This window comes from Sitodiplosis mosellana, unplaced genomic scaffold, assembly GCF_009176505.1.
Source record: "Sitodiplosis mosellana isolate CC-2019 unplaced genomic scaffold, AAFC_SMos_1.0 Smas_scaffold_3, whole genome shotgun sequence".
In the NCBI taxonomy this organism is placed as follows: Eukaryota; Metazoa; Arthropoda; class Insecta; order Diptera; family Cecidomyiidae; genus Sitodiplosis; species Sitodiplosis mosellana.
The window spans coordinates 1,387,561-1,409,731 of NW_022595246.1; the positions used below are offsets into that span (position 1 = coordinate 1,387,561).

General features: G+C 34.0%; 7 protein-coding genes across 10 annotated transcripts; 1 reads left to right on the forward strand and 6 right to left on the reverse strand.

Annotated features, from left to right (window-relative positions):
* Positions 1 to 1,110: 1,110 nt before the first annotated feature.
* LOC129565572 (lactosylceramide 4-alpha-galactosyltransferase-like) lies at positions 1,111 to 4,112 on the reverse strand. 2 transcript variants are annotated; one of them, XM_055440587.1, is made up of 3 exons: positions 3,017 to 4,110; positions 1,984 to 2,377; positions 1,111 to 1,905 (listed from the first exon to the last, which is right to left on the reverse strand). In XM_055440587.1, the coding sequence occupies exons 1-3, from the start codon at positions 3,388 to 3,390 to the stop codon at positions 1,885 to 1,887; spliced, it is 789 nt and encodes a 262-aa protein (XP_055296562.1). In that variant the 5' UTR covers positions 3,391 to 4,110; the 3' UTR covers positions 1,111 to 1,884. The 2 variants fall into 2 exon arrangements, with proteins under 2 accessions (XP_055296562.1, XP_055296561.1); XM_055440586.1 differs by lacking the exon at positions 1,111 to 1,905 and having other exon boundaries at positions 1,939 to 2,377; positions 3,017 to 4,112.
* A 2,039-nt stretch (positions 4,113 to 6,151) lies between these two features.
* Positions 6,152 to 7,388, reverse strand: LOC129566110 (uncharacterized). Its single transcript, XM_055441696.1, has 6 exons — positions 7,355 to 7,388; positions 7,188 to 7,284; positions 6,882 to 7,124; positions 6,705 to 6,800; positions 6,600 to 6,639; positions 6,152 to 6,509 (listed from the first exon to the last, which is right to left on the reverse strand). Exons 3-6 carry the CDS (start codon positions 7,024 to 7,026, stop codon positions 6,437 to 6,439), a joined length of 354 nt encoding a protein of 117 aa, XP_055297671.1. The 5' UTR covers positions 7,027 to 7,124; positions 7,188 to 7,284; positions 7,355 to 7,388; the 3' UTR covers positions 6,152 to 6,436.
* A 1,131-nt stretch (positions 7,389 to 8,519) lies between these two features.
* LOC129566047 (uncharacterized) lies at positions 8,520 to 9,198 on the forward strand. Its single transcript, XM_055441565.1, has 3 exons — positions 8,520 to 8,721; positions 8,793 to 8,900; positions 8,966 to 9,198. Exons 1-3 carry the CDS (start codon positions 8,547 to 8,549, stop codon positions 9,004 to 9,006), a joined length of 324 nt encoding a protein of 107 aa, XP_055297540.1. The 5' UTR covers positions 8,520 to 8,546; the 3' UTR covers positions 9,007 to 9,198.
* Positions 9,199 to 9,829: 631 nt separating this feature from the next.
* On the reverse strand, positions 9,830 to 12,828 carry LOC129566049 (lactosylceramide 4-alpha-galactosyltransferase-like). 3 transcript variants are annotated; one of them, XM_055441569.1, is made up of 4 exons: positions 12,482 to 12,828; positions 11,167 to 11,527; positions 10,649 to 11,095; positions 9,830 to 10,562 (listed from the first exon to the last, which is right to left on the reverse strand). In XM_055441569.1, the coding sequence occupies exons 2-4, from the start codon at positions 11,520 to 11,522 to the stop codon at positions 10,190 to 10,192; spliced, it is 1,176 nt and encodes a 391-aa protein (XP_055297544.1). In that variant the 5' UTR covers positions 11,523 to 11,527; positions 12,482 to 12,828; the 3' UTR covers positions 9,830 to 10,189. The 3 variants fall into 3 exon arrangements, with proteins under 3 accessions (XP_055297544.1, XP_055297543.1, XP_055297542.1); XM_055441568.1 differs by having other exon boundaries at positions 12,324 to 12,828; XM_055441567.1 differs by having other exon boundaries at positions 12,317 to 12,828.
* A 1,902-nt stretch (positions 12,829 to 14,730) lies between these two features.
* Positions 14,731 to 16,990, reverse strand: LOC129566058 (lactosylceramide 4-alpha-galactosyltransferase-like). Its single transcript, XM_055441594.1, has 4 exons — positions 16,911 to 16,990; positions 15,800 to 16,210; positions 15,280 to 15,729; positions 14,731 to 15,199 (listed from the first exon to the last, which is right to left on the reverse strand). Exons 2-4 carry the CDS (start codon positions 16,198 to 16,200, stop codon positions 14,827 to 14,829), a joined length of 1,224 nt encoding a protein of 407 aa, XP_055297569.1. The 5' UTR covers positions 16,201 to 16,210; positions 16,911 to 16,990; the 3' UTR covers positions 14,731 to 14,826.
* Positions 16,991 to 17,980: 990 nt separating this feature from the next.
* LOC129565637 (beta-1,3-galactosyltransferase 2-like) lies at positions 17,981 to 19,118 on the reverse strand. The gene is made up of 2 exons (XM_055440729.1): positions 19,021 to 19,118; positions 17,981 to 18,928 (listed from the first exon to the last, which is right to left on the reverse strand). The coding sequence occupies exons 1-2, from the start codon at positions 19,030 to 19,032 to the stop codon at positions 17,981 to 17,983; spliced, it is 960 nt and encodes a 319-aa protein (XP_055296704.1). The 5' UTR covers positions 19,033 to 19,118.
* A 1,151-nt stretch (positions 19,119 to 20,269) lies between these two features.
* Positions 20,270 to 22,016, reverse strand: LOC129565873 (beta-1,3-galactosyltransferase 1-like). Its single transcript, XM_055441175.1, has 2 exons — positions 21,732 to 22,016; positions 20,270 to 21,635 (listed from the first exon to the last, which is right to left on the reverse strand). The coding sequence occupies exons 1-2, from the start codon at positions 21,741 to 21,743 to the stop codon at positions 20,631 to 20,633; spliced, it is 1,017 nt and encodes a 338-aa protein (XP_055297150.1). The 5' UTR covers positions 21,744 to 22,016; the 3' UTR covers positions 20,270 to 20,630.
* Between the last annotated feature and the right edge of the window lie 155 nt (positions 22,017 to 22,171).

Sequence of the window (22,171 nt, forward strand, 5' to 3'; positions counted from 1 at the left end):
TGTATAGCACCAGTAATGAGGCGATTGCAGCAAAACACAACGTTCGTGAAGAAAATATTTTTCGGGTATACATTATCATGCACTAACACAGCTAATCATGAATATATCTTAGCTTTTGCCACTTTGTACCCGCATTTAGAATTATTATTATTAATTTACAACTCTTTAGCAACGAATTTCCTTGATTTAAAGCAGCACTAGAAGAAAATGTTATTGTTGTGAATAAAATTCAGTCTGATTTTCATCACTTTGTCTACATTTCTATCACTTTGGCATTGTGATGACTCCTCTTTTGTTAACTCAACGATAAAATGTTCGATTGCAAAATGGACTTTTTTGCGAACTGATCAAAATATCCATTGCATGACTGTTCGTCTAGGGGAGTACATACGAGAAGTCACTAGAAAAAAAAACTATCCAGAGAGAAAGTAGCGGAATAATGATTCCGATTTATGGGTATTCTTTAATATAAAATACAATTCTAAAATATCGCATTCAACTACAATATGCAAATTCAAAAAATATTCCTTTCAGGCGAATCCGTTCGTGTTATGTACGAGTGACTTACCGTTCTCTGCTTTACTACATACAGTATAACATTACCCGATCTCTTTCCTTCTTCTCAATACTACTTCACGCACATCAAAAGAACGGAAAGTATGGAGAAGGGCAAAGAGATTCAGTATGAGAATCATTAAAAAAAATGATGTCCAACCCCTAGTCGTTTGTCGACATTGAAGAGAGCACTCTGATAACTTTTATCACCGTATTGGTTTTAATCATGGAAACATGATTTCCGGTTGGATTATCAGGTTCACTATGTATCCAATATTATAATCACTATCAGTGTTCAACAACGTCTGCTGTATACTGTAGACTTATTTCATAGAAATGGATTCATGTTGCTTCATAAAAGCATTTTCTATAATAATAGTGAGAATATAATAATCTCCAGATGCTTTGAACACTTTCGGGCAGTTAAGCCATAGCTGAAAAGGGCTTCATATGCTGTTCCACTAAACCGCTGAGCACAACATTTACAGGGCGAATGTGTGCGGTTCATACCAATTCTACATAGCAAATGATTCTCAATGTATTGGTGTGGGCTAAAGTATGCGGCTTTATTTGCTTTATTAATGTGTATATTTCAATTTGAAATACTATACAAACATTTTTTGCTTAGAATAAAGGTGGCAATACAGAACTGTTCGAACTAAAGCGCAAATTTGTTTTTTAAAAACGTAGCACATTCAAAATCCAAATTGTTTCTATTGAAGCGATGATTCATGTTGCGTTTTAAAGAAACCAATTTTTATGTTGCGTTTCAGTTCAAAGACTTCTGTATTCCCATTTTAATTATCAACAGCACAAATGAATAAATTAAATCTTTCTGAGCTTCCTATTCAGGACGATACTCACAACTAAACACGGAATTCGTTCGAAATTTTCTTAGTCAAAATCAAATTCAACGATTGATGAAAAATAGTTGTAAAAAATGATTATTTCAGATGTTCGACTCTTTTTTAAATGACTCAAAAATAGTCTCCAGATGCTTTGAATGCTTTCGGACAGTTTTTCTCAGAGATCGTTTCGTATGCCGTTCGCGATTTAGATTTAGATTTCATGATCAATTTTTCACGCCAAAAGTGGTTATAAAAGTGGACGACCGATGAATTGTTAGTTGCCTCAAGAACATCATCGCTGAGTCGAACATCGAGAAAGTGTGGCCAATTATCCCAATTTATTGCATAGAATTCCTCCGGTGGAAACACTTTCAATCCACGACACTTTTGCGGCGTCATTTCGGCTAAGCTCGTATGGCACAGGCGATTCTCTAAAATTCGTGTTAGCAATTTCGGACCATTGTAGCTCCATTCGTTTGCCTTAAAGGTTGATATAAATTCTCTGAAAAGGAATAAATAAAATGATAATGTCTGATTTAAAGATGTGTCATGGGAAAAAAAAAACTTGAAATCCCATTACAGCATTATTTACACCATCAACCTTCTTTCCTTCATACGCCTCTTTCCCGAGAAAATTAGCAGGTAATTCATCCAAGTTTTTCTGGACAACGACATCGGTATCAAGGTAAATTCCACCATATTTGTACAGGACTAAGAGCCTTAAGAAATCGGACATGTGTTCAATCAAAGTTTTAGATGCAAATAGCTTGCCACTGCGATAAAAGTCCTCCGCTAATGTTCCCTCAACAAATGTGTCCAAATTAATATTTTGAATGTGAATATTTTTGTATGATTGCAAAACAGCAAGGGTTTCTGATTGCGTATTCGTGAGTAAGTCAACAGGTGATGCAAAAAGAATGAATATTGTCCGATTAGGATTATGATAGGCAGCTGATTCGACAGCGCAAACTTGTCTATGAATAGAAAAATATCGAAAGTAAGTTAAAGTGGTGTAGAAAATTGAGTAATTTTACTCTCATTTCTATGAGTGAGATTGAGAGTGGAGTATGTTTTTTCTTCGATTTATATTTTTGAAAAGGCGAGTATGTTTTCTGATGATTCCGTTGGCGTTAAAGTAGAGTATGTTGTAGTACCGTCTAGCCTCCGCGGTCTTCACGCAACTGATAAAAGATAACAACATGGAGTCTTCGGCAAAGTTGTAGTACTTGAGGTCTTCTATAACTAAGCTGAAGACAGTTATCTCTTATCTCTTATCAGTTGCGCGCAAATCGCGCACATAAAAAAGCAAATTTTATATAGAACTTTTTTTTTCTTATCATTTTTCGCGCTTTTCGCGGAACTGATAAGAGATAAGAGATAACTGTCTTCAGCGATGTTATAGAAGACTTCGAGTGCTACAACTTTACCGAAGACACCAAGTTGTTATCTCTTATCAGTTCCACGGAAACCGTGAAAAACCGCGAGGACCCGCTAAAAACGAACATACTCGCTTTTAACCATTTTTAAGTCGACAAAAACTTGCTCTTCTCTTTCGTAACAAAGTCAATCAAACATACACTACTCTCAATCTCACCCATAGATTTATGAATTACCTAGCTTTCAGAGCAATTTTGCCTTTCCACGAACACGATGTCATGAGGAAGAATATTGATCTTCTATCGCTGGGTTTTAATTTCGCGTTCGAAATGTCAGCCAAAAGACTACCACTCGAATCGTCTGGAAACTGATAACAACTCGAAATCCTCCTTTGTAGTATAGTTGTGTGGTTCAATGGTACAAGTTCATTTATGTTTTTGTGTTGCCGGCTAATGTTTGTTAATGTGATTGATGGACTTTTTGCTTTTATCTTCCGTTCCAACGGATGAATAGTATTCAAATTGTTCACCATCACTGTGTATATGATCAACAAACCAATAATCACAGCCAAATAATACATTTTTGGACCAAACAACTTTGTAGAATGCATTTTTCACTTTGTGGTTACTTCAGGCGAATATTTGAACAATTGATTTAAAACCGTTTGAAGCATAGTCAAATACTAATTTCCATTTGTAAATGAGTTTATTTCAATATTTTGAATAGTAAAAATAATCAAATTTGTTTGTTCAAATACTCAAAAAACACGTCAATACAAACGTACAGCCAAACAAAGTCTGCCTTCAAGAGTTTTATGACTCCTATCGCAATGACAAACAGCTCGTATCAAAAATGTATAATCATATTTTTTTCATCACACGAATGGGTCACTTATACTCATAATATTATCATGTCGAAATAAGAAACAAAACTGAATATTCATGGAAATTTCACTTGGAATGTCGTATTGGGAGACGAAATAAAAAATTCGTTATCAAGAGGGCAACCAAAAATTTACGAAAATATAAAATATTTTTTTTAATATTTCGGCCAATCTGCCGAAAAAAAATATTTATAAATATTTCGCTATTTTTGAGAGATTTCATAAATATTTCATCACATTTCAGACTTTGCGTGTCAATAATTTCATTATTTTTCTCTTCGAAATCAATGCATCGCAAACTTGCATCATTCGTCACCGCTTTCTGTGCACAACATTTCACTTTAGCAATCGATTTTTAAATCTAGTACCCTTTGTTGATCACTATAACACACAGAACTATGTGTACGAGTCGTACAGCACGACAACAGTACTCGTGCCGGTTCACACAACGCCTATGTAGTGTAGAACACGAAATAAAGTGAGAAAAGAAATAATCCTAATGTAAACAAACAGCGCGGTCTTTTGTTTTAGTGCAAATGGTTTCCCACAAATGTAATAATATGACACTTCAGTTTGGCGATCTGATTCTGAATTGTTCGCACGCTGCATTTGCAACAGTTTTAAAATGCCGAAAGAAAGTTTGCAAATATTCTTTGGTATAGTTGTTAACAGTTGTTAAAGAGCATCCAAATGAATTTCAAACCGATGGCTCAGTAGTGTTCTGTAAAATGTGTGATATTGAAGTGGCTGCAAAATAAATTGCCACTGCTCTCGAAATCGTCGAATCAGTTCGTACCAGCCTTCAGTCAATGCGTGGTACGACTGAATTTTTGAACAAGTTCGACAGGTTCATTGCTCGCAACAACGGTTTTTTACAAATGAAGGAAATCGCGACAATTTTGAACAAAGGAAAAGCAACACGAAAGGATGATTTCATCGATATGCTGTCACCGGAAGAACTTAGTTGTTTTCTGTATGCACCAATCACCTCATGTGATGTTGAGAGAACATTTTCGAAGTATAAACAAGTTCTGGGAGATCAACGTCGTTCGTTTTTATTCGAAAATTTTAAAATGTATGTCGTAATTTATTGCAATAGCTTTGCCTTTGATTAGTCTTAAATCAACGTACTTTCCTTAAAAAACACCAAAAATTTCTTATTCTTATCGAAATATAATGGTTTTTAATAAAAATATTTTAAATATTTTCGTAAATATTTTGGACTTTTTCGTAAATATTTTTGGTTGCCCTGGTTATCAATGTTCTACATCCAACCCTAAATACATGGTGGTATGATACGTGCTGTTTATTCTCATTCCAGCATAATAAATTCAAATCTCGTGCCTTGATTGCCTTTTTTTTTTCAAGGCAAAAATAGATCAACATATACTTCAATGTGTTTTTTCCACACTTTTTCCAGTACTCTTGTGTTGATAAATGATTTTTTTCTTCAATTATTTAGAAATTTGCCCAGAGAAAAAATGATTGAAAATAATCTCTTGATGCTGTGAATACACAATTTTGTGGGCAATTCTTCTCAGCGATTGCTCTATATCATGTTCTTGATTCCGATTTTGTGATAATTTTATTTTTCTGTCGGTGAAAACACTTTCAACGACACTTTTCTAGCGTCATTTCCGATAAGCTGTCGTGTGGCAAACTTGTTTTTTTAACACGCGAATTGAGATCCATTGTAGCTCCACTCAAAAAAGATTTCCCGAAAGTATTCATCGCATCTGGAGATTATTTTTAATTTTTTTATTCACTGGGCAAAATTCTAATCAATTTAAAAACAACCATGGCTGATTTTGGTAGGAAGTCTATTTGAAATGGATTGAAATGGACAAAAAACAAGACGCTCCGCTCTGCGTTCTTGAAGCTTGTAAATTTAAAGGGTTTAATTAATTTGATGTTTCTCATCAAATTATTATCGTAAGCACTACATAGAATGTAGTTTTAATCGTAATATACTTTTTGAATGCAAATTATTTTAATATTGCCAAAAATAATTAAATAAATTTATATGATGATATCGTATTCTCCACTTATGTGTTTTATGTACATTCAATGTGAATGATCATCGTACATTATTTCACATTGGTAACGAAAAAAGTGTAAATTTTTTTTTGAGTTGTTTCAAAAGTGAATTACATGAACATGATTTTGCAATTAGCCGTAATTAAAATGAATTAATTTACGGTCCGAAAAAATGGCCCAAAGACTCTTAAAATTTTCTCAGGAAAAGAAAAACAACTACAGTAGCCTACATTCCATGTAGTGCTAAAAATCATATCCAAACAATTGTTAAGGACCCATCGAATTGAAGATCAAAGATCATACAAATGTATGTTTAAATAATTTTTACCAACAATTGTTGTGTCAACAAATTATTACGTGAACTACTATACCAGTTAAAAATTCATATGTTAATTGTTGTTTGTTTGCAAATATTTTTTGTGTATTTTTTGGGTAGTTTTATTGCCTTCAATACATGAAATGAATAATAAAAATCCATTATCCAAATTGTGTGCATGCGAATGACGTTAAATGGTTTGAACGTAATTATTGTGCAATTGAATACACAGTAAACCATAGAATTGTGTTAGCTATCTATGTGTTCGCCTTTCACACCAATCCCTGTTTTTCTGGAATATTTAGTTTCAAAGATTCTGGGTCCAATATGGGATATTTATGCGGCAACGGTATCAACAATATTAACAACTGCGATTTACTGGCTGATGTAACACTTGAGCAGAAGAAGAAAATGCAAAAACTAAAAATTGGCGTTGGCGAGTTCACATGCATTTGTTAATAGTTTAAGTAGAATAGCTTTGAGGTCAGAAATACTTAAAAGAAAAAACATAATTTCATTATGACACACATTTTATAACCATCCAATATTTATATGTTGATATTTGCATGATTGAAATACTTACTAATCCGTTGTTAGTTCTAAAATCTCTGGATTAATTACACCTAATTTAAGAAAATTAATTAAATGTAGTAACGACCATGACATTAAAATGCATCTTTCTACTAACCGAAATTGTCTAATACTTCAAGACGTTGTTGAAGAACAGCAGATTCAGCTTTGACGAGAAGTATCAAATTATTGCAAAGGTCTGTGGGTTTTTCGCCTGTATTTCAATCAGAATTTCTTCATTATTTTGTTGAACAAATAAGAAAGAACTTATTTTGAAGATATGTTTAAAAAGCACCTGTCAAATATTCAATCGAGCCAAATATTGATTGTAGCACAGGTTTTGCACCTTGTAGAACGTTGTTCGGAGGTAAAGCGGTGGTGCTAGGTGAAGCGGTGGTGCTAGCTACAGCCAGTAAAAATGCACAAATAACGAATTTCATTTTACTTGCAATCAAGTGGTTTTTTCGGAAGAGCTTGATAAACTGATGATTGGTCTGAGGATTGGCTTTCCTTTTATACAAAACTTACACTTACTTTCCTGAAACGATAATATTTAAATGCAATGAACACTAGTACGAAAGAATGCGCATCATTTTCTAACCAATTTTTTTTCTATAATTTATTACTGAAACATCTCACGGCTTTTGCAATGATTGATTTTTTGTTGCTACGTGGAATCAAATGTCCTAGAAGCCACCCTAGACAAAGTAATAACATAGAGACAAAGAAATAAAGACAAGTGTTTGAAAAAAAGAACAGAAAACGTACCCAAGCGCGACTCCACACTTAGCTTCTAAATGTGACACCGTAGTAAGTGTGGGCATACGTTTTGCGAATAAGCGACAAAGAGAATGGAAACAAGTGCGCGTGTATTAGTCGCTAGATTGAGAAGCATCGCATCAGGCTACTCACTACCACACGCGCACTTGTTTCCATTCTCTTTGTCGCTTATTCGCAAAACGTATGCCCACACTTACTACGGTGTCACATTTAGAAGCTAATTGTGGAGTCGCGCTTGGGTATGAGGTACCTAGTAGACTAAGTAGTAACACAAAAAGTCGAAATAAAATACAAGGACGGCAAATGAGAAGAATTGCCCAAAAGTTTTTAAACCATCTGGAGAACATATTATTAGTTTAATGTATTTTCACAAAGAAATTTATTCTTTATAAAATATGATTTAGATCTTTCGATATGATCAGGCTAGATGATAACCAAGGATTTTTTAAAACACTTCGGTATTTTTATATCCTTGGTTCACTTCTAGCATTTACAATGACACTTCTTAATAAATTCGAGTCAAAAGATTTCAAAGGCCAAGAATTGTTTTCGTGCAATAATACAATGAGGTATTGTTGTGATAAATTACTAAAAGTGTGATGTAAGTTCTGCAAAAATACACATCGATCATCGGTCAAATTGTAATATGAGTACTGGGTATATGCAGATAACAACAAATGACAAAGTCACCAGGAAAAAACATGGAAACGCCACATGAATTTCTATTTGGAGCACATAATTCTTTCATATTAATGGTGGATGTATCAAGAGGAATACAAATTGCATTTTAAATTCAAGAAATATGTGTCCATTGTCAAGAATATAATTATTGTGTACTTAGTCTACTAGGTACTACGTTTTGTGTTCTTTTTTCCAAACGCTTGTCTTTATTTCTCTGTCCCCTTCGTTATTACTTTTTCAAGAGTGGCTACTAGCATATTTAGTACCTCGTAGCAGCAAAAAAGCAATCATTGCAAAAGCCATGAAATGTTTCAGTAATAAATTATCGAAAAGAATTGGTTAGAAAATGATGCGCATTATTTCGTACTAGTGTTCATTGCATTTAAATATTATCGTTTCAGGACAGTAAGTGTAAGTTTTGTATAAAAGGAAAGCCAATCTTCAGTTCAATCATCAGTTTATCAAGCTCTTCCGAAAAAGCCACTTGATTGCAAGTAAAATGAAATTCGTTATTTTTGCATTTTTGCTGGCTGTAGCTAGCACCACCGCTTTACCTAGCACCACCGCTTTACCTCCGAACAACGTTCTACAAGGTGCAAAACCTGTGCTACAACCAATATTTGGGTCGCATGAAGTTTTGAAAGGCGATTTTCAAACATATCTTCAAAACAATGGTAAGTCATTCAAAACAATTTTTTCACAATTTGTTCAACAAAATAATGAAGAAATTCTAATTGAAATACAGACGAGAAAACGATGAAAAACATCTTCGAAATATGTGATAATTGGAAAAAGCTCGTTCAAGATGGAGCTACATTTTATCAACAAGAACTAAAATTACTTGAACTTTCGGGTTAGTAGAAAAGTGCATTTAATGTCATGTTTGTTATCACATATTATTTCATTTTCTTAAATTAGAATCAATTAATCCAAAGCTTGCAGGAATAAACAAACATTAGTAAGAATTTTAACTATGCAAATATCAACATATGAACAGGTCTATAGGTGAGATTGATAGTAGTGTATGTTTTATTAGCGACTTATATTATCGAATTGATGTCTTAGCAAAAATTGCTGATCTTGTCAAATTCTACAACTTTGGAACAGACAATTATCGTATATCTGTTGAAATAAATAAAATATTCCAAGATTTGTCCACCGTTTGAAAACATACTCTCTACTTTTTCCAATACAAAGTCTGCGAAACATACAACACTCTTAATCTGCGCCCATAGGTTAAAAAATGTGAGTCATAATAAAAAAAAAATTTTCTTTCAAAGTATTTCTAACGTTGAAGTCGTTCTACTTGAAATATTGGAGGAGCAATGTGCACAGGCCAAACCCGGTTTTTAGTTTTTACATTCTCTTCTGCTGCTAAAGTGTTACATTAACCAGTAAATCGCAGCTTTCAATATTGTTCATACCGTTGCCGCATAAATATCCAATATTGGACCCAGAATCTTTGAAACTAAATATTCCAGAAAAACAGCGATTTGTGTGAAAAGGCGATCACATAGATAGCTAACGCAATTCTATGGTTTTCTGTGTATTTAAATGCACAATGATTACTTCCAAACCATTTAACGTCATTCGCATGCACACAATTCACTGTTTCTCTAATGGATTTTCATTTTTCATTTCATGTATTGAAGGCAATTAAACTACTATGAAAACACACAACTATGGTTTTTGCTGAAATTATGAAATTGATTTCATTCTTTATAAAATGATATTTCATTGATGTAACTGCATGGAAGTCGTATTTAAAGAGAAAAATGAATATTTTGTAAAATTCTATTTATTATGACTGATAATTTTCAGATGGACTGAAAATGTTTGATGATTCTTCTAAAAATAACATTTTTGAAAGAGATACCATACATAGTACTTATATACATTTTCAAATTATTGTCATCTTATTCAATCTAATTATAGCATCATTAGCAACGTTCTATAGAATCTATAGATGCTTTCAGAAAATGATTCGATTCGGTGTTTGTGATAATTTTACTACACTTATTCGATAGATCTTATTCGTCGCAATTTATTTATTGATTTCATTTTCTAATCACAGACTGAATATAACAAGCAGCGAGATACGTCTATCAATATGATATTTTTTCTGCTCATTTTGATTGATTATTAGAAATAATCACCAGATGTGATGAATACTTTCGGGCAATCTTTTTCGGCGATGGCTTCATATGCAGTTCTTAATTTAGATTTGGATTTTGTGATCATTTTTTTTCGCCAAAAGTGATTCCATAAGTGGACGACCGATGAATTGCTAGTCGCTTCAAGGACAAATTCAGTGTGACGTACATCGAGAAAGTATGGCCAATCGTCGTAATTTATCGCATAAAATTCCTCCGGTGGGAACACTTTCAATCCACGACACTTTTCTGGAGTCATTTCTGCTAAGCTCGTGTGGCAAACTTTATTTACTAACACCCGTGTAAGGAGAGCAGGCCCATTTTGATTCCATCCAGTTGAGTTGAAGTTTGTTATCAAATCGCTTCAAAATCAAATGAAAAAAGTTATGACACCTCTTTGAATATTTAAAAAAAAATGTGTTTGTAAAAGCAAATTAGGCAAACATACTTCAGACATAGCTCCAGTATTTCGTGACCATCTTGATCTTGGAAACCAATCACCGCTCCGTTGATGCCATTGATTTTCGTTCCTGCATACGCTTCTTTTCCCAAGAAGTTCGCGGGCAATCCATCCATGTTCTTTTGGACAATAGCATCCGTATCAAGATAAATACCACCATATTTATACAGGACCAAAAGTCTCAAGAAATCGGACATGTGTTCAACCAAATGAGTAGAAGAAAAGATCCTTCCACTTCGATAAAAGTCCTCCGCTGGTGTGCCTTTAACAAATGTGTCCAGGTTCATATTCATAAAATGTATATTTGTGTACGAACGTAGAACAGCAAGTGTTGCTGACTGCGTCTCTGTGGCAAATTTAACAGGCGATGCAAATAGGACGAAGACATTTCGATTCGGATGACGAAAAGCAGCCGATTCAATGGCACAAGATTGACTGGAAAATAAAAGAGTTATTAAAAAATGAGAAAACAGAAACAAATGCATTAAAATTAGCGAGCCTAGTACCCTGCCAACAGAGATACATCTTTTCCGGAATTCTTTGTCATAAGAAAGAATATTGATCTTCCATGGACTGGTTTCACTGTTGAATTCGAAATATCATCCAAAATCCCATCATGTCCATCATTATTAGGATTGTTGGTAGATTGAAGACAATCTGTTCCATTCACTTCTATCTTCTGGTCGGTTTTAGCTTTAAAAACGGGCTCAACATCAACAACAGGCTTCGAAGTAGAAACGGGATCAGCAATAATAACAGTCTTCGCATCAAAAACAGTCACCGACACTGTGTACAGCACTATTGTGCTTATTATCAATGTCAAATAAAACACTCGAAGCGAAAATAATTTTGAATACTTCATTTGAACTAATTTGAAAATAAAATCGAATGAGTTAAAATTTAACCTTCAAACCGTAAATTGGGCACTGTGTGGTTCGATTCGTTGAACATTTGGCTACAAAAATTGCGTTAACATACCCACATACGCGCACTAGCTTACCACATATGTGCATAAACATTTGTGTGATATGCTATACGTAAAATGGGTGCCTGAGTGCCCATATACATTTTTCGACAAATTGCGTATAAAAATTAATGAAATATACATCATTGGAAAGATCTTGAACAGTACATGTAATTTGAGTTATAAAACATTAAAATCGATCATCATTTTATCAAAATATGGCCATTTTATCAATTTTGGCCAAACAAATTCCAACGGCCAAATATATTGGCCAAATGCTGGCCTATTTTGAAGTTTTATACCAAAAATGACATCTACTTTTCAAGACCTTTCTAGTGATATGCATAACTTTTTGATCCAACCTGCCGTTCAAAATATCAATTTTTGACGTCAAAATCGGCCATAGTGGAATTTGATGGTATACGTTTTTGCCTTCATTTTTATGAAGAGATCAACATTGCAATCTCCACTTTATTGAAAAAATTCCAAAAAACTTGCTGTTGTTATTCGTATTTCGATTTTTTATGACTTTTATCATTTTCCAAAGTAATTTTCATACTTTTCCGATCAATAAATACTGAAATATTCACATTTAAAAATGAAATTTTTAGAAAAAAATGACATTTCCCATATAAATTGCATTATGGGCATTCAGGCACCGATTCTACGAACAACGTTAGAAAATATAATACATTTTACGGTTTGAAGGTTAATATGGAGAAACAATCATCACAAAGCACATTTCATTTTTTTGATCCCCGAACAATGGAAACAAAACTGTAAATAAATGTGAATATTTCTTGTCACTTGGTAAAAAGTGTTGGAAAAGATTAGATTAAATAATTGATTTTGATCACCCAGATTTTATTCGTAGTATTTATAACCAATCACATTGAATTGAAAGCTCACAATTCTTGTCAAACACGTTAGCACTATCAGACAGTTCGAACAAGTCTGTTTTAAATCGGCCGCAAATTGTTTGCTGCCAGAGAAATCCTAGATTTGCTTTTTACTCATACACCTGGGGAAAGGTAATCATTGGAAAAAGGCCGTTTGTTGATGGTCTATCTTATCACACAATGATAAAAAAAATCGTATAAATTTATTGACAGTTCACAGGTTTTGAAAAGTTTGGACGTTTCGTTGGTTGTTATACTCCTCTGCTTAGTTGAAAGTCTAGGGAACAGTTCATGTTCAACATATTTTGTCGAATTTCAAACACGTAACTTAAGCGAACTCAAATTGTCGTGCATTAACAGCTTAAACATATTTCTGTGTGTTTTTGAATATTTTCCCGGAATTTTTGTTGATAAATGCATCAATTCAATTTAAAATGATCGACGCAAACGCTTGCTGGGGCTTATCAGTGGCAACGCATTTTATTATCACAACAAACACAGTGGTTTTATGTAATGGAAATGTTGGGCCTGCTATCTCTGGATTTCGTTGTATTGATAACAATCCAAGAATACGCACAATTGTTATCATCACAGCTGGCATGCCAACGAAAATAGAGGAATGGTTCGAATTGAAATCAGCATTTACATTTCCGTTATATTCGGAATGTAACAGAATTTATCTTATTAATATTCATATTAAATTTAGCAAGAAATCACTTTACTGATACACAGTAAAAAATAAAAGTCCACATCTAGCCGTTTTTTCAGCTAAAAACGCATTCAGCCGATATTGCTGCTAGTAATTTGAGCTGCAGGCGAAATTCCGCTTATAATCTAGTCGGTTTTTCGTCTGAAACTCAATTTACTAGGCAAAATATAAGACTGGGCGCCTCTACCAGTCGAAAATCCGCCTAAGTGTGGACTTTTATTTTTTACTGTGTACAGTGTTCAGTGTTCAATGTTCATACTTGATTTTTTGCTATACGAAATATATCACATGATGTGATAATGGATGGGAAGCGGGTATAAATAGTAACTATATTTCTGCTAAAGACTGTCCGCCGGTTCCAAGGTTTTGGACAATGAATTAATGTTGTGAAATACAATTTATCACGATTTTTACTTTCTTTTGTCATAAAAATAAGAACAATCTATTTTGTTATTTCAATCGAATTTTTTTTTCAATTATGCCATTTTTGATTTGTGAAATGCTTAAAAATAAATCAGAAGAATAAAACAAATAATAATCGTTAATCCTGCTTTTGTTGATTTCCTTTTTTGCATTTCATTTGGTTTACTGAGTCATTTTAGTAATTCCAAGGTGAAAGTTGGTCCGGTTTTTTCATTAGTGATACTTACTACACACGGTGGCAGAAAGAGCATATACCACTAACGACATCTTGTCGGAGAGGATAGTAATGCCCTGTATGTTGGTATACACTTGACATTTGCTGTCAATCATATACAATATATTTTCAACACATTACTATGCCGTGCAACAAGGTGTCGCCTGTAGTATATTGCTTTGCTGCCACCGTGTGACATACTAGTTAAAGTAAGGGAGTTTCTGAAGAAGGAGACTATTATGCTTTCTTTTATTTTTTTTTTATAAAAACACGACAGGATCTAAAACAATCTAAAAACAATGGAGAATTTTTCCAATCAATGGATCTAAACATATATAGTTAGGGTGAAACGAAAAACGTCCTAAGAAACCTAAAAATGTCCTAAAAACCCAAAAAACATCCTAAAAAACAGATTGTGTTTGTTACAGTATATTTTACTGAGTTGTCTCATTGCCATTGAAATATATAATTAAACATACAGTTACTCACAAAATTGTTCAATGTGTCCAGAGCGCATCTTTTCTATGTCGCATGAGGCAGATATGGCGATATTATCGTGTGATACTTGCTTACGTGCGTCTCATATTCATCATATCATCAATTTCGTCTATTCCACAGTTCTCTGTTGAGTCACGCTTTAATCATTTCCTTCTTCAATTCTACAGCGTCAAAAGAAACATTTCCGTTAGTTTTATCAGAAAATGATTTCATTTTAGTTATCATTATCAACAACAAACAATTTCGAAGGAAACAACGAAAATCATTTCGAAGGAAACAACGAAAAATTTATCACAACGTTTTATTCTGTTATTACTAAACACATGAATTGTGTTTATTAAATGCTAGATGTTAGGTATAATAATGAAATAAAGATGAGGATTAAAGACGTAAGGTCACTTGTTTCAGTAGAAAATATTTCGTAGAATATATTTCGCAGAAAATCTTAACGGAAAACGCTTAAATATTCTCTCCGGATGCTTCGAAAACTATTGGGCAATTCCTCCCAGCGATGGCTTCATAAGCCGTCCTTGTATTGGATTTCGATTTTTTGATAATTTTATCGCGCCAATGGTGATTATACAAGTGAACGATCGATGAATTTTCAGTTGCATCAAGAACAGACTCCGTGAAATTGGTATCAATAAAATGTGACCAATCTTCTGAGTTGATGGCATAAAATTCTTCTGGTGGAAAAACTTTCATTCCGCCACACTTTTTCGGCGTCATCTCCGCCAAGCTCGTGTGGCAAATTTTATTCTCCAAAATGCGTGTTAGTAATTTCGGGCCATTATAAGTATATTCGTCTGGGTTATAGCTGGTTATTACTTCCCTGAAATATGAAAATGAATGAAAATTATGGAATAGTTTGGTAGAAAAAAGAAATCCCTGGAAAAAAGCATAAATACACACTTAAGGCATAGCTCCAATATTTCGTGTCCGATGGTGCCATTAAAGCCTAGCACTGCGTTATTTACACTATCAATTCTATATCCATGATGAGCCTCTTTTCCCAAGAAGTTGTCCGGTAAATTATCGAAGTTTTTCTGCACAATAACATCGGTATCAAGGTAAATGCCGCCATATTTATACAAGACTAGAAATCTTAAGAAATCAGACATGTGCTCAATCAAATATTTGGATGTAAAGAGCTTTCCGCTGTGGTAAAACTTTTGCACCGGTGTTCCTTCAACGAATGTGTCAATGTTCACATTCAGAAAATGGATATTTGTGAAATTTGATCGCAGAACGGCAAGTGTTGCTGGTTGCATTTCTGCAGGAAATCCAACAGTTGATGCAAATAGAACAAAAACGGTTCGATTTGGATTATGATAAGCAGCCGATTCAATTGCACAAGCTTGACTACAAAATAGAGAATGATTTGAAAATGATGAAACCCGTGAAAAATGCACAAAATTAGCGAGCTATGTACCTCGTGGACAAATTAATTATGCCATTCTTGGAACAAGATGTCATCAAAAAGAATATGGACGTTCCATTTTCTGGTTCTACTTCTGGGTTTGATATATCATTTAAAACGTCAATATATGTGTTAAGCGGACGGTTCGAATATTGATAACAATCACTCCTTTTCGGTCTTAACTTATCAACGGACTGAACACTTCTTTTCGATTTACTCTTGGGAACGGACTGATCGAATTGTTTAGATTGCTCGGGTTCATTGAATTGATTGGATTGCTTGCGGTGATCGGATTGAGCATTAAAAATAGTCATTGATAGTGTGTAAATCATCAGTGAAGCGAAAATTAATGTCCAATAACACTTTCCTATTTTTGAAAAGCGCATCGAAAATATCCTGTTTGAGAAGCGCATCGTGAATATTCTGGAAATAAGTAATTCGTTAAAGGTTAAACGATAAGTTTACAAAGAAAGAACATTATTATATGTTTGAACCTCTACTGATCACCTATTACCCTATTTAGTTGATAATATCTATCTGATCAATGAACGATCCTATCAAATGTTGATCAAAATTCGTATTGTTTCACTAGTTTCGTATCACTAGCATAAAATGGCACACAGTATTTTTTGGTCTGTGTTTTATTTACTCTCTAACACTGAATTTGAATATTTTTTGAAAGATGAAATGTTTGAGCAAATCACATCGCATTTAAATGACCAATTACTATTTCATTTTTTAGTTTACGTTTTAATATTTTTCTACTTTACTAGTGATTATCGGAAATCAAATGCTTGAATTACTTGTGAAAATGCTAAAGTGCCACCAAAATAAGCCAATTTCAAATCAATTTTATGAAATTTGTTTTTATCCCTGAAAAACTACTCCAAATATCCTATTTAGTCGATGACTATCTGATTAGTAAACGATTTTATCGAAATGATTTGATCGTTTTTCAATTAGGATCAGTAAGTGTTTCTTATCAGTGCGATCTACGAAGCTCCAAAAAATTCAGATTGTAATTATGTATTTTCCAACTCAAAAATGTATTCACATAGGCAAAGAGAATATTTTTAAATGAAAACAAAATGATATTTGTGTAGGCAAAAAAGGTTATCCTCACAATCTGGTTTAAAAAACGGTGCACGAAATATCCAAATAAAATGAAACAAATGTGTTTTAATTTAACTATAACGGTGTCACCAATATTCTGTGGTCAATGTGCTCGAAATGCGCCGAATAAAAGTATATTTATTTTTTTGAACAAATATTTATATTTTTCTCCAGTGTTTCGTACGATTAAGATATAGGAAAAGAGAAAACTGCGAGGGGCAAATCCCTAAAAAGTAATAATTTAGTAAAAAGGTTAGGTAATAGAAAGTAATTTTGAAGTAGTATGGAAGTAAGAAGATTTAAACTGAGTGTTCTGTCAAATTTGCGCACCAATACATCCAATTTCATGTCCATCCATGCTATTCTTCGTTTATATGTATAGAAACTTCTATTAAACGTTCAACATCTATGCTGACTGACATTTGTGTACGCTAATCAAGCGAAAAACAAACACCTACAAACACACACCAACAAGCGCATGACGATTGAACATTATTTCTGTTCTTACTCGTTTGCAGGCGATTGCTACATTCATATAGCAGCGTGTGAATGAAATGCAAACAGTCAACGTGCCGTTCTCTCCACTAAAGGTGTAAACGAATGGCCGATTCGGCTTTCGTTTTCGTTCGCTAAAAAAATTCAACTTTCGTTTTCGTTCGCGCTCGCCACCCATACCATATACGAAAATTCGTTCGTTTTCGTTAATTTTTTTAACGAACGAACGATGTAGGATCGATGCAGAATTTGCCATGGTTTGAACATTTTTTTCAGATTAGACCGCAGGGAGTTAGTAAGACGTCCGTTATATGGTTTTTGACTTCGATTTCGAGGAGGAAGAGAGATGGATATAAACAACTTGTATTCACCATCTCTTTCGATGAAAGTTCAAAACCTTATAACGTACATCCTGCTAACTCCCTGTGGATTAGACTTAGCAGGAGTTCATGAAGATAATTGTCCACAATTCACATACAACACAAATAATTCGCTTCATTTGCGAGTTCTTATTGAAAATAAATAAACGTGTTTTTGAAATTGTTGAGAAGCATTCATTTATTTTCGTTTAAATTTGAATAATTTTCATGTTTTCAAATAAATATTATGCGCGTGTCTATAAGATTCGGTCATTTCCCAGAGTTTAAGCGCATCTTCGTATTTGCGTTTATGTTGAGTAACAAGAAACATTGGACGTGGTAAAGTTGTGAGTGTGCCGTTGCCGATCTTGTACAGGGTGTTGGTTGTCAATTTTAAATGGGATATTGATATGATTTTAGCATTGAGCTTCTTCCGAATTATTCCGGATATGTAAACATCATCCATCCAGAAAAATGGAGTCGTGAGTGTTTTTTTGAGTGCCTCCCGTACAAAAGTGCTCGGATAAATAGCCGCTGAACCGTCTACATATTCAGGAAATTGATCATGGTTAAATTCTTCTGGTTTAATTTTCCGTTTTCCCTCACGAACAACTGTACGATTCCCTTTGATGCCATGTATATACGCTCCGTATTGTGCACTGCTTACCAAATATTGATGGATTGCCGGAATATTTGGAAAGACGTCATCGTCCAGTTTCAACAGATACTTGACATGTGGACAATTTTCCGAAAACCATTTCAAGGCCATTGTGTGCTTGTACGTCTTATTACGATATGAATCCACGAAATTACCTTGAATGATATCCTTAAACTTTGCTTCTTCTACGATGATTCGTTTTTTAAGTATGGGAGACTCAACCATACCCATTAGGAAATAGGTTTTCGTCCTAGGATCAGAGTGTGCCCACGTGTCACGACTAGCAATTCGCCTTTCGAATCTCGACGGCTTTGAAAGCACTAATGTAACAAAATACGGGGTTGAACTGTCCCGACTACATTCTGGTTTCGAAATTAAATACTTGAACTCGGGCACATCGAACACACTATGTGAACCATCTTTCACGTCTTTCAGCGAAGAATAGCTCGAAAATTGAACCCAAACTATTAGAGCACCCAAGAATATCGCAGTGATCAGTAACGATTTTGCAAGTGACTGCAAGCACGGTTCAAATTACACAAAACAATATTGGGAATTAAAAATATGTCATATTGATAAATGAAAGTGAAAAATGGCATTCGGTCTACCTTCGTCTTCATCGTTATATCGCTTGGTTTAGAATAAAATGATGAAATGAAAAAAATGCGTACTTAATAAAGCGTCAATTTATACAGCACAATGTCGATGTGTAAACATATGTCTCGTTCGTTTTGGACAAATCCGTGTTATTATGGCATGTCGTACTTGTTTGTTTCGCGTCTATGCGAAGTATTGTTTATACATCTCTATGTATACAAAAAACGAAAGACGTAATGTGTTATTGAACCCGTGCGCATAAAAACGACTTATAAAAACGTCGCCGAACGTTACTCGTTCAATTCGGAACAAATTGTACACTGGTACCTTACGCCGACAAATCTATGTTACGTTTTGATCGGCGATTTTTTTTGTAATTCGTTTTCATGCTCACGGGTTCAATTATCTGTTGTTGAGCAAACACTTCAAATTAATTGAATCCAACATGTACTTGATATTCATCTATTTTTCTCTTATTCGTTTGGCATCAAAGAAAATTGAATTGAATAGCAACTCATATTCATTATATAAAATAGCGAGTGGGCCTTGGAAATAGTGCTTCAACTGTTTTCAAAAGTAAATTGTCTGTTTTTCTAAAACGGATAACTCATTTCAAACCCATCAATGATAAAAAGCTTTAATTTTTTTTAAAAATGATTTGACCATAGGGGTATAGCAACGACCATAAAATATATGTATTTCATCAAGTTTATTAATCTCTTTCCAAGTTTATGCATGGTGTCAAACTTTTGTTCAAGCTCTACCATCTAAATGTACACTAAAATATTTTACGGGCACGACGTTAGATGGCGTTTTTTCTGGTCAAAAAAGTTCACGAGAAAGTCCACATTCATTTTAATCTTTTCGTGGTCAAAATGTATAGAAACGTCAACAATTCAGACATTTATGCATTCTTACGACTTTTATATGCATTTTGATCACGAACAGGTTAAAAATAAATGCGTTTTGTCTTTCTAGTGGATTGGACTGAATTAAGTAACTTTATGTGGTTCAAAGTTTATCTTCCATTTGTCTGTGAATTGCAGCAACCTTGTGGTTATAACAAAGACACAACTTTATAGATTCGATCTCGGAGTGAAAGAAGAAAATACAATAAAAAATATGACGAATTTTTTATTTAAAAATTTGCTGTTCGAAATCAAACACAAAAATATCTATTTATATTTGTTCTGTGTTATATTTAGTTGACCTGGTTCAAAAAATTGACCCGAATTGTTGAGTTAAGAAAAATGTGTCAGACTTTCTACGAGTAAGTAGCATAACGGTTTCACCGATATTCATAAGTCGTTGTACCCAATATGCATATATTTTAATTTTGTTGATTTTTTTGGACGATTTTCGTTCAACCCCGAATTTTCTCGCCATACGGTAATTTGCTCTATAATGATAAGAGAAAAGGGGAAACGTTGGGGACGAAAGATTTCATTTCTCGTAAGGGTCGATGCAGTGTTTGTTATGGTTTGCAATTTACATCATGGATAGAATCAAACCCATGCAAATCGCTTGTATGCATTCAATTGTTCACTATTCATATTGTGTTCCCATTGAGAATAAACAAATGTTGTTGTGGAAATGTTGACAAACATACATTTATTTTCTTTTAAACTAAAACATCTTTCAATCTTTCAATATAAGACATTTCACGTGGTCGATGCGCGTGTCTATATGATTCGGTCATATCCCAGAGTTTAAGCACATCATCGTATTGTCGATTATGTTGAGTAATAAGAAACATTGGATATGGTAAAGTTGTAACGGTGCCGTTTGCGATCATGTCTAGGATGGCGGTATTCAATTTAAATTGGGATATAGATTTGATTTCGAAACTCAGTTGCATCCGAAGTATTCCGGATACATAAACATCATCAATCCAGAAATAGGGTGTGATGAATGTCTTTTCAAACGCCTCCAGCACGAAAGTGTTGGGATAAATAACTGCTGATCCTTCTACAAATTCGGGATAGAGATCGCCGTTAAATTCTTCAGGTGCTATTTTCCATTTTCCCCGCCGATAAACTTTACGTCCAGCTTTAACACCGTGTATATAGTTCATGCTGTATTTATCGTTCGCCAAATAGTGATCGATTGCCGGAATATTTGGAAAGACGTCATCGTCCAATTTCAACAGATACTTGACATGTGGACAGTTTTCCGAAAACCATTTCAAGGCCATTATGTGCTTGTACGTCATATTGCGATACGAATCCACGAAGTTACCTTGAATGATATCATTGAACTCTGCTTCTTCTTCCTCGATTCTCTTTTGAAGGATGGGAGAGTTGACCATGCCCATTAGATAGTAGGTTTTTATCCTGGGATCAGAGTGTGCCCACGTGTCACGACTAGCAATTCGCCTTTCGAATCTCGTCGGTGATGTATGCACCAATGTAACAAAATGTGGAGATGCACCGTCTTGATCACATTTCGGTTTCGAAATCAAAAACTTGAACTCGGGCACATTAAACACGTGACTTGAATCTTCCTTCACATCTTTCATGATATAAATTTTTTTTGGAATTTTCAGCGAAGAATATTTTGATAATTGCATCCAAACTATTAAAATACCCAAGAGTACCGCAGTGATCAGCAAAAATCTCGCTAGGGACTTGAAGTACAGTTAAATTTATAGAAAAGTTTGAAAATTCAGAAGAAGAAATATCATATTGATTTAAATTTAAGAGAAAAAATATACTCGACCTACCTTTTCCTTCATGATTATGTCGCTTTACTCCAAATTAAATGATGAACTGAACAAATGATGCGTTCGTAATAAAGTTTCAATTATTTTTTATTCTTTTTGTGAAAATCGGTGTTATCATGGCATGTTTGTTTTTCATCAATGCGAAATTTTATTATTACGTCTCATCTCAATCCACAGCAAAAACAAATTGGATACAGAAACATGAAAGACGCAATGTTTAATCAATCTGTTCTCAAGCAAACATTTGAATTAAATTGTGACAAGGCACGTGTACGAGAAATAATATTAATTGCGTGTGCTCCGTGTGAGTGGCAAACTACGACTGATTTTATCAATATTCAAATAAGCATCAATATTTCTAATGCTTTCTCTTTGAAAAAATCTATGTGAATTCTTTCATTTTACCTTCTATTTCGCCCGAATTCTCCTTAGAAGTGTAA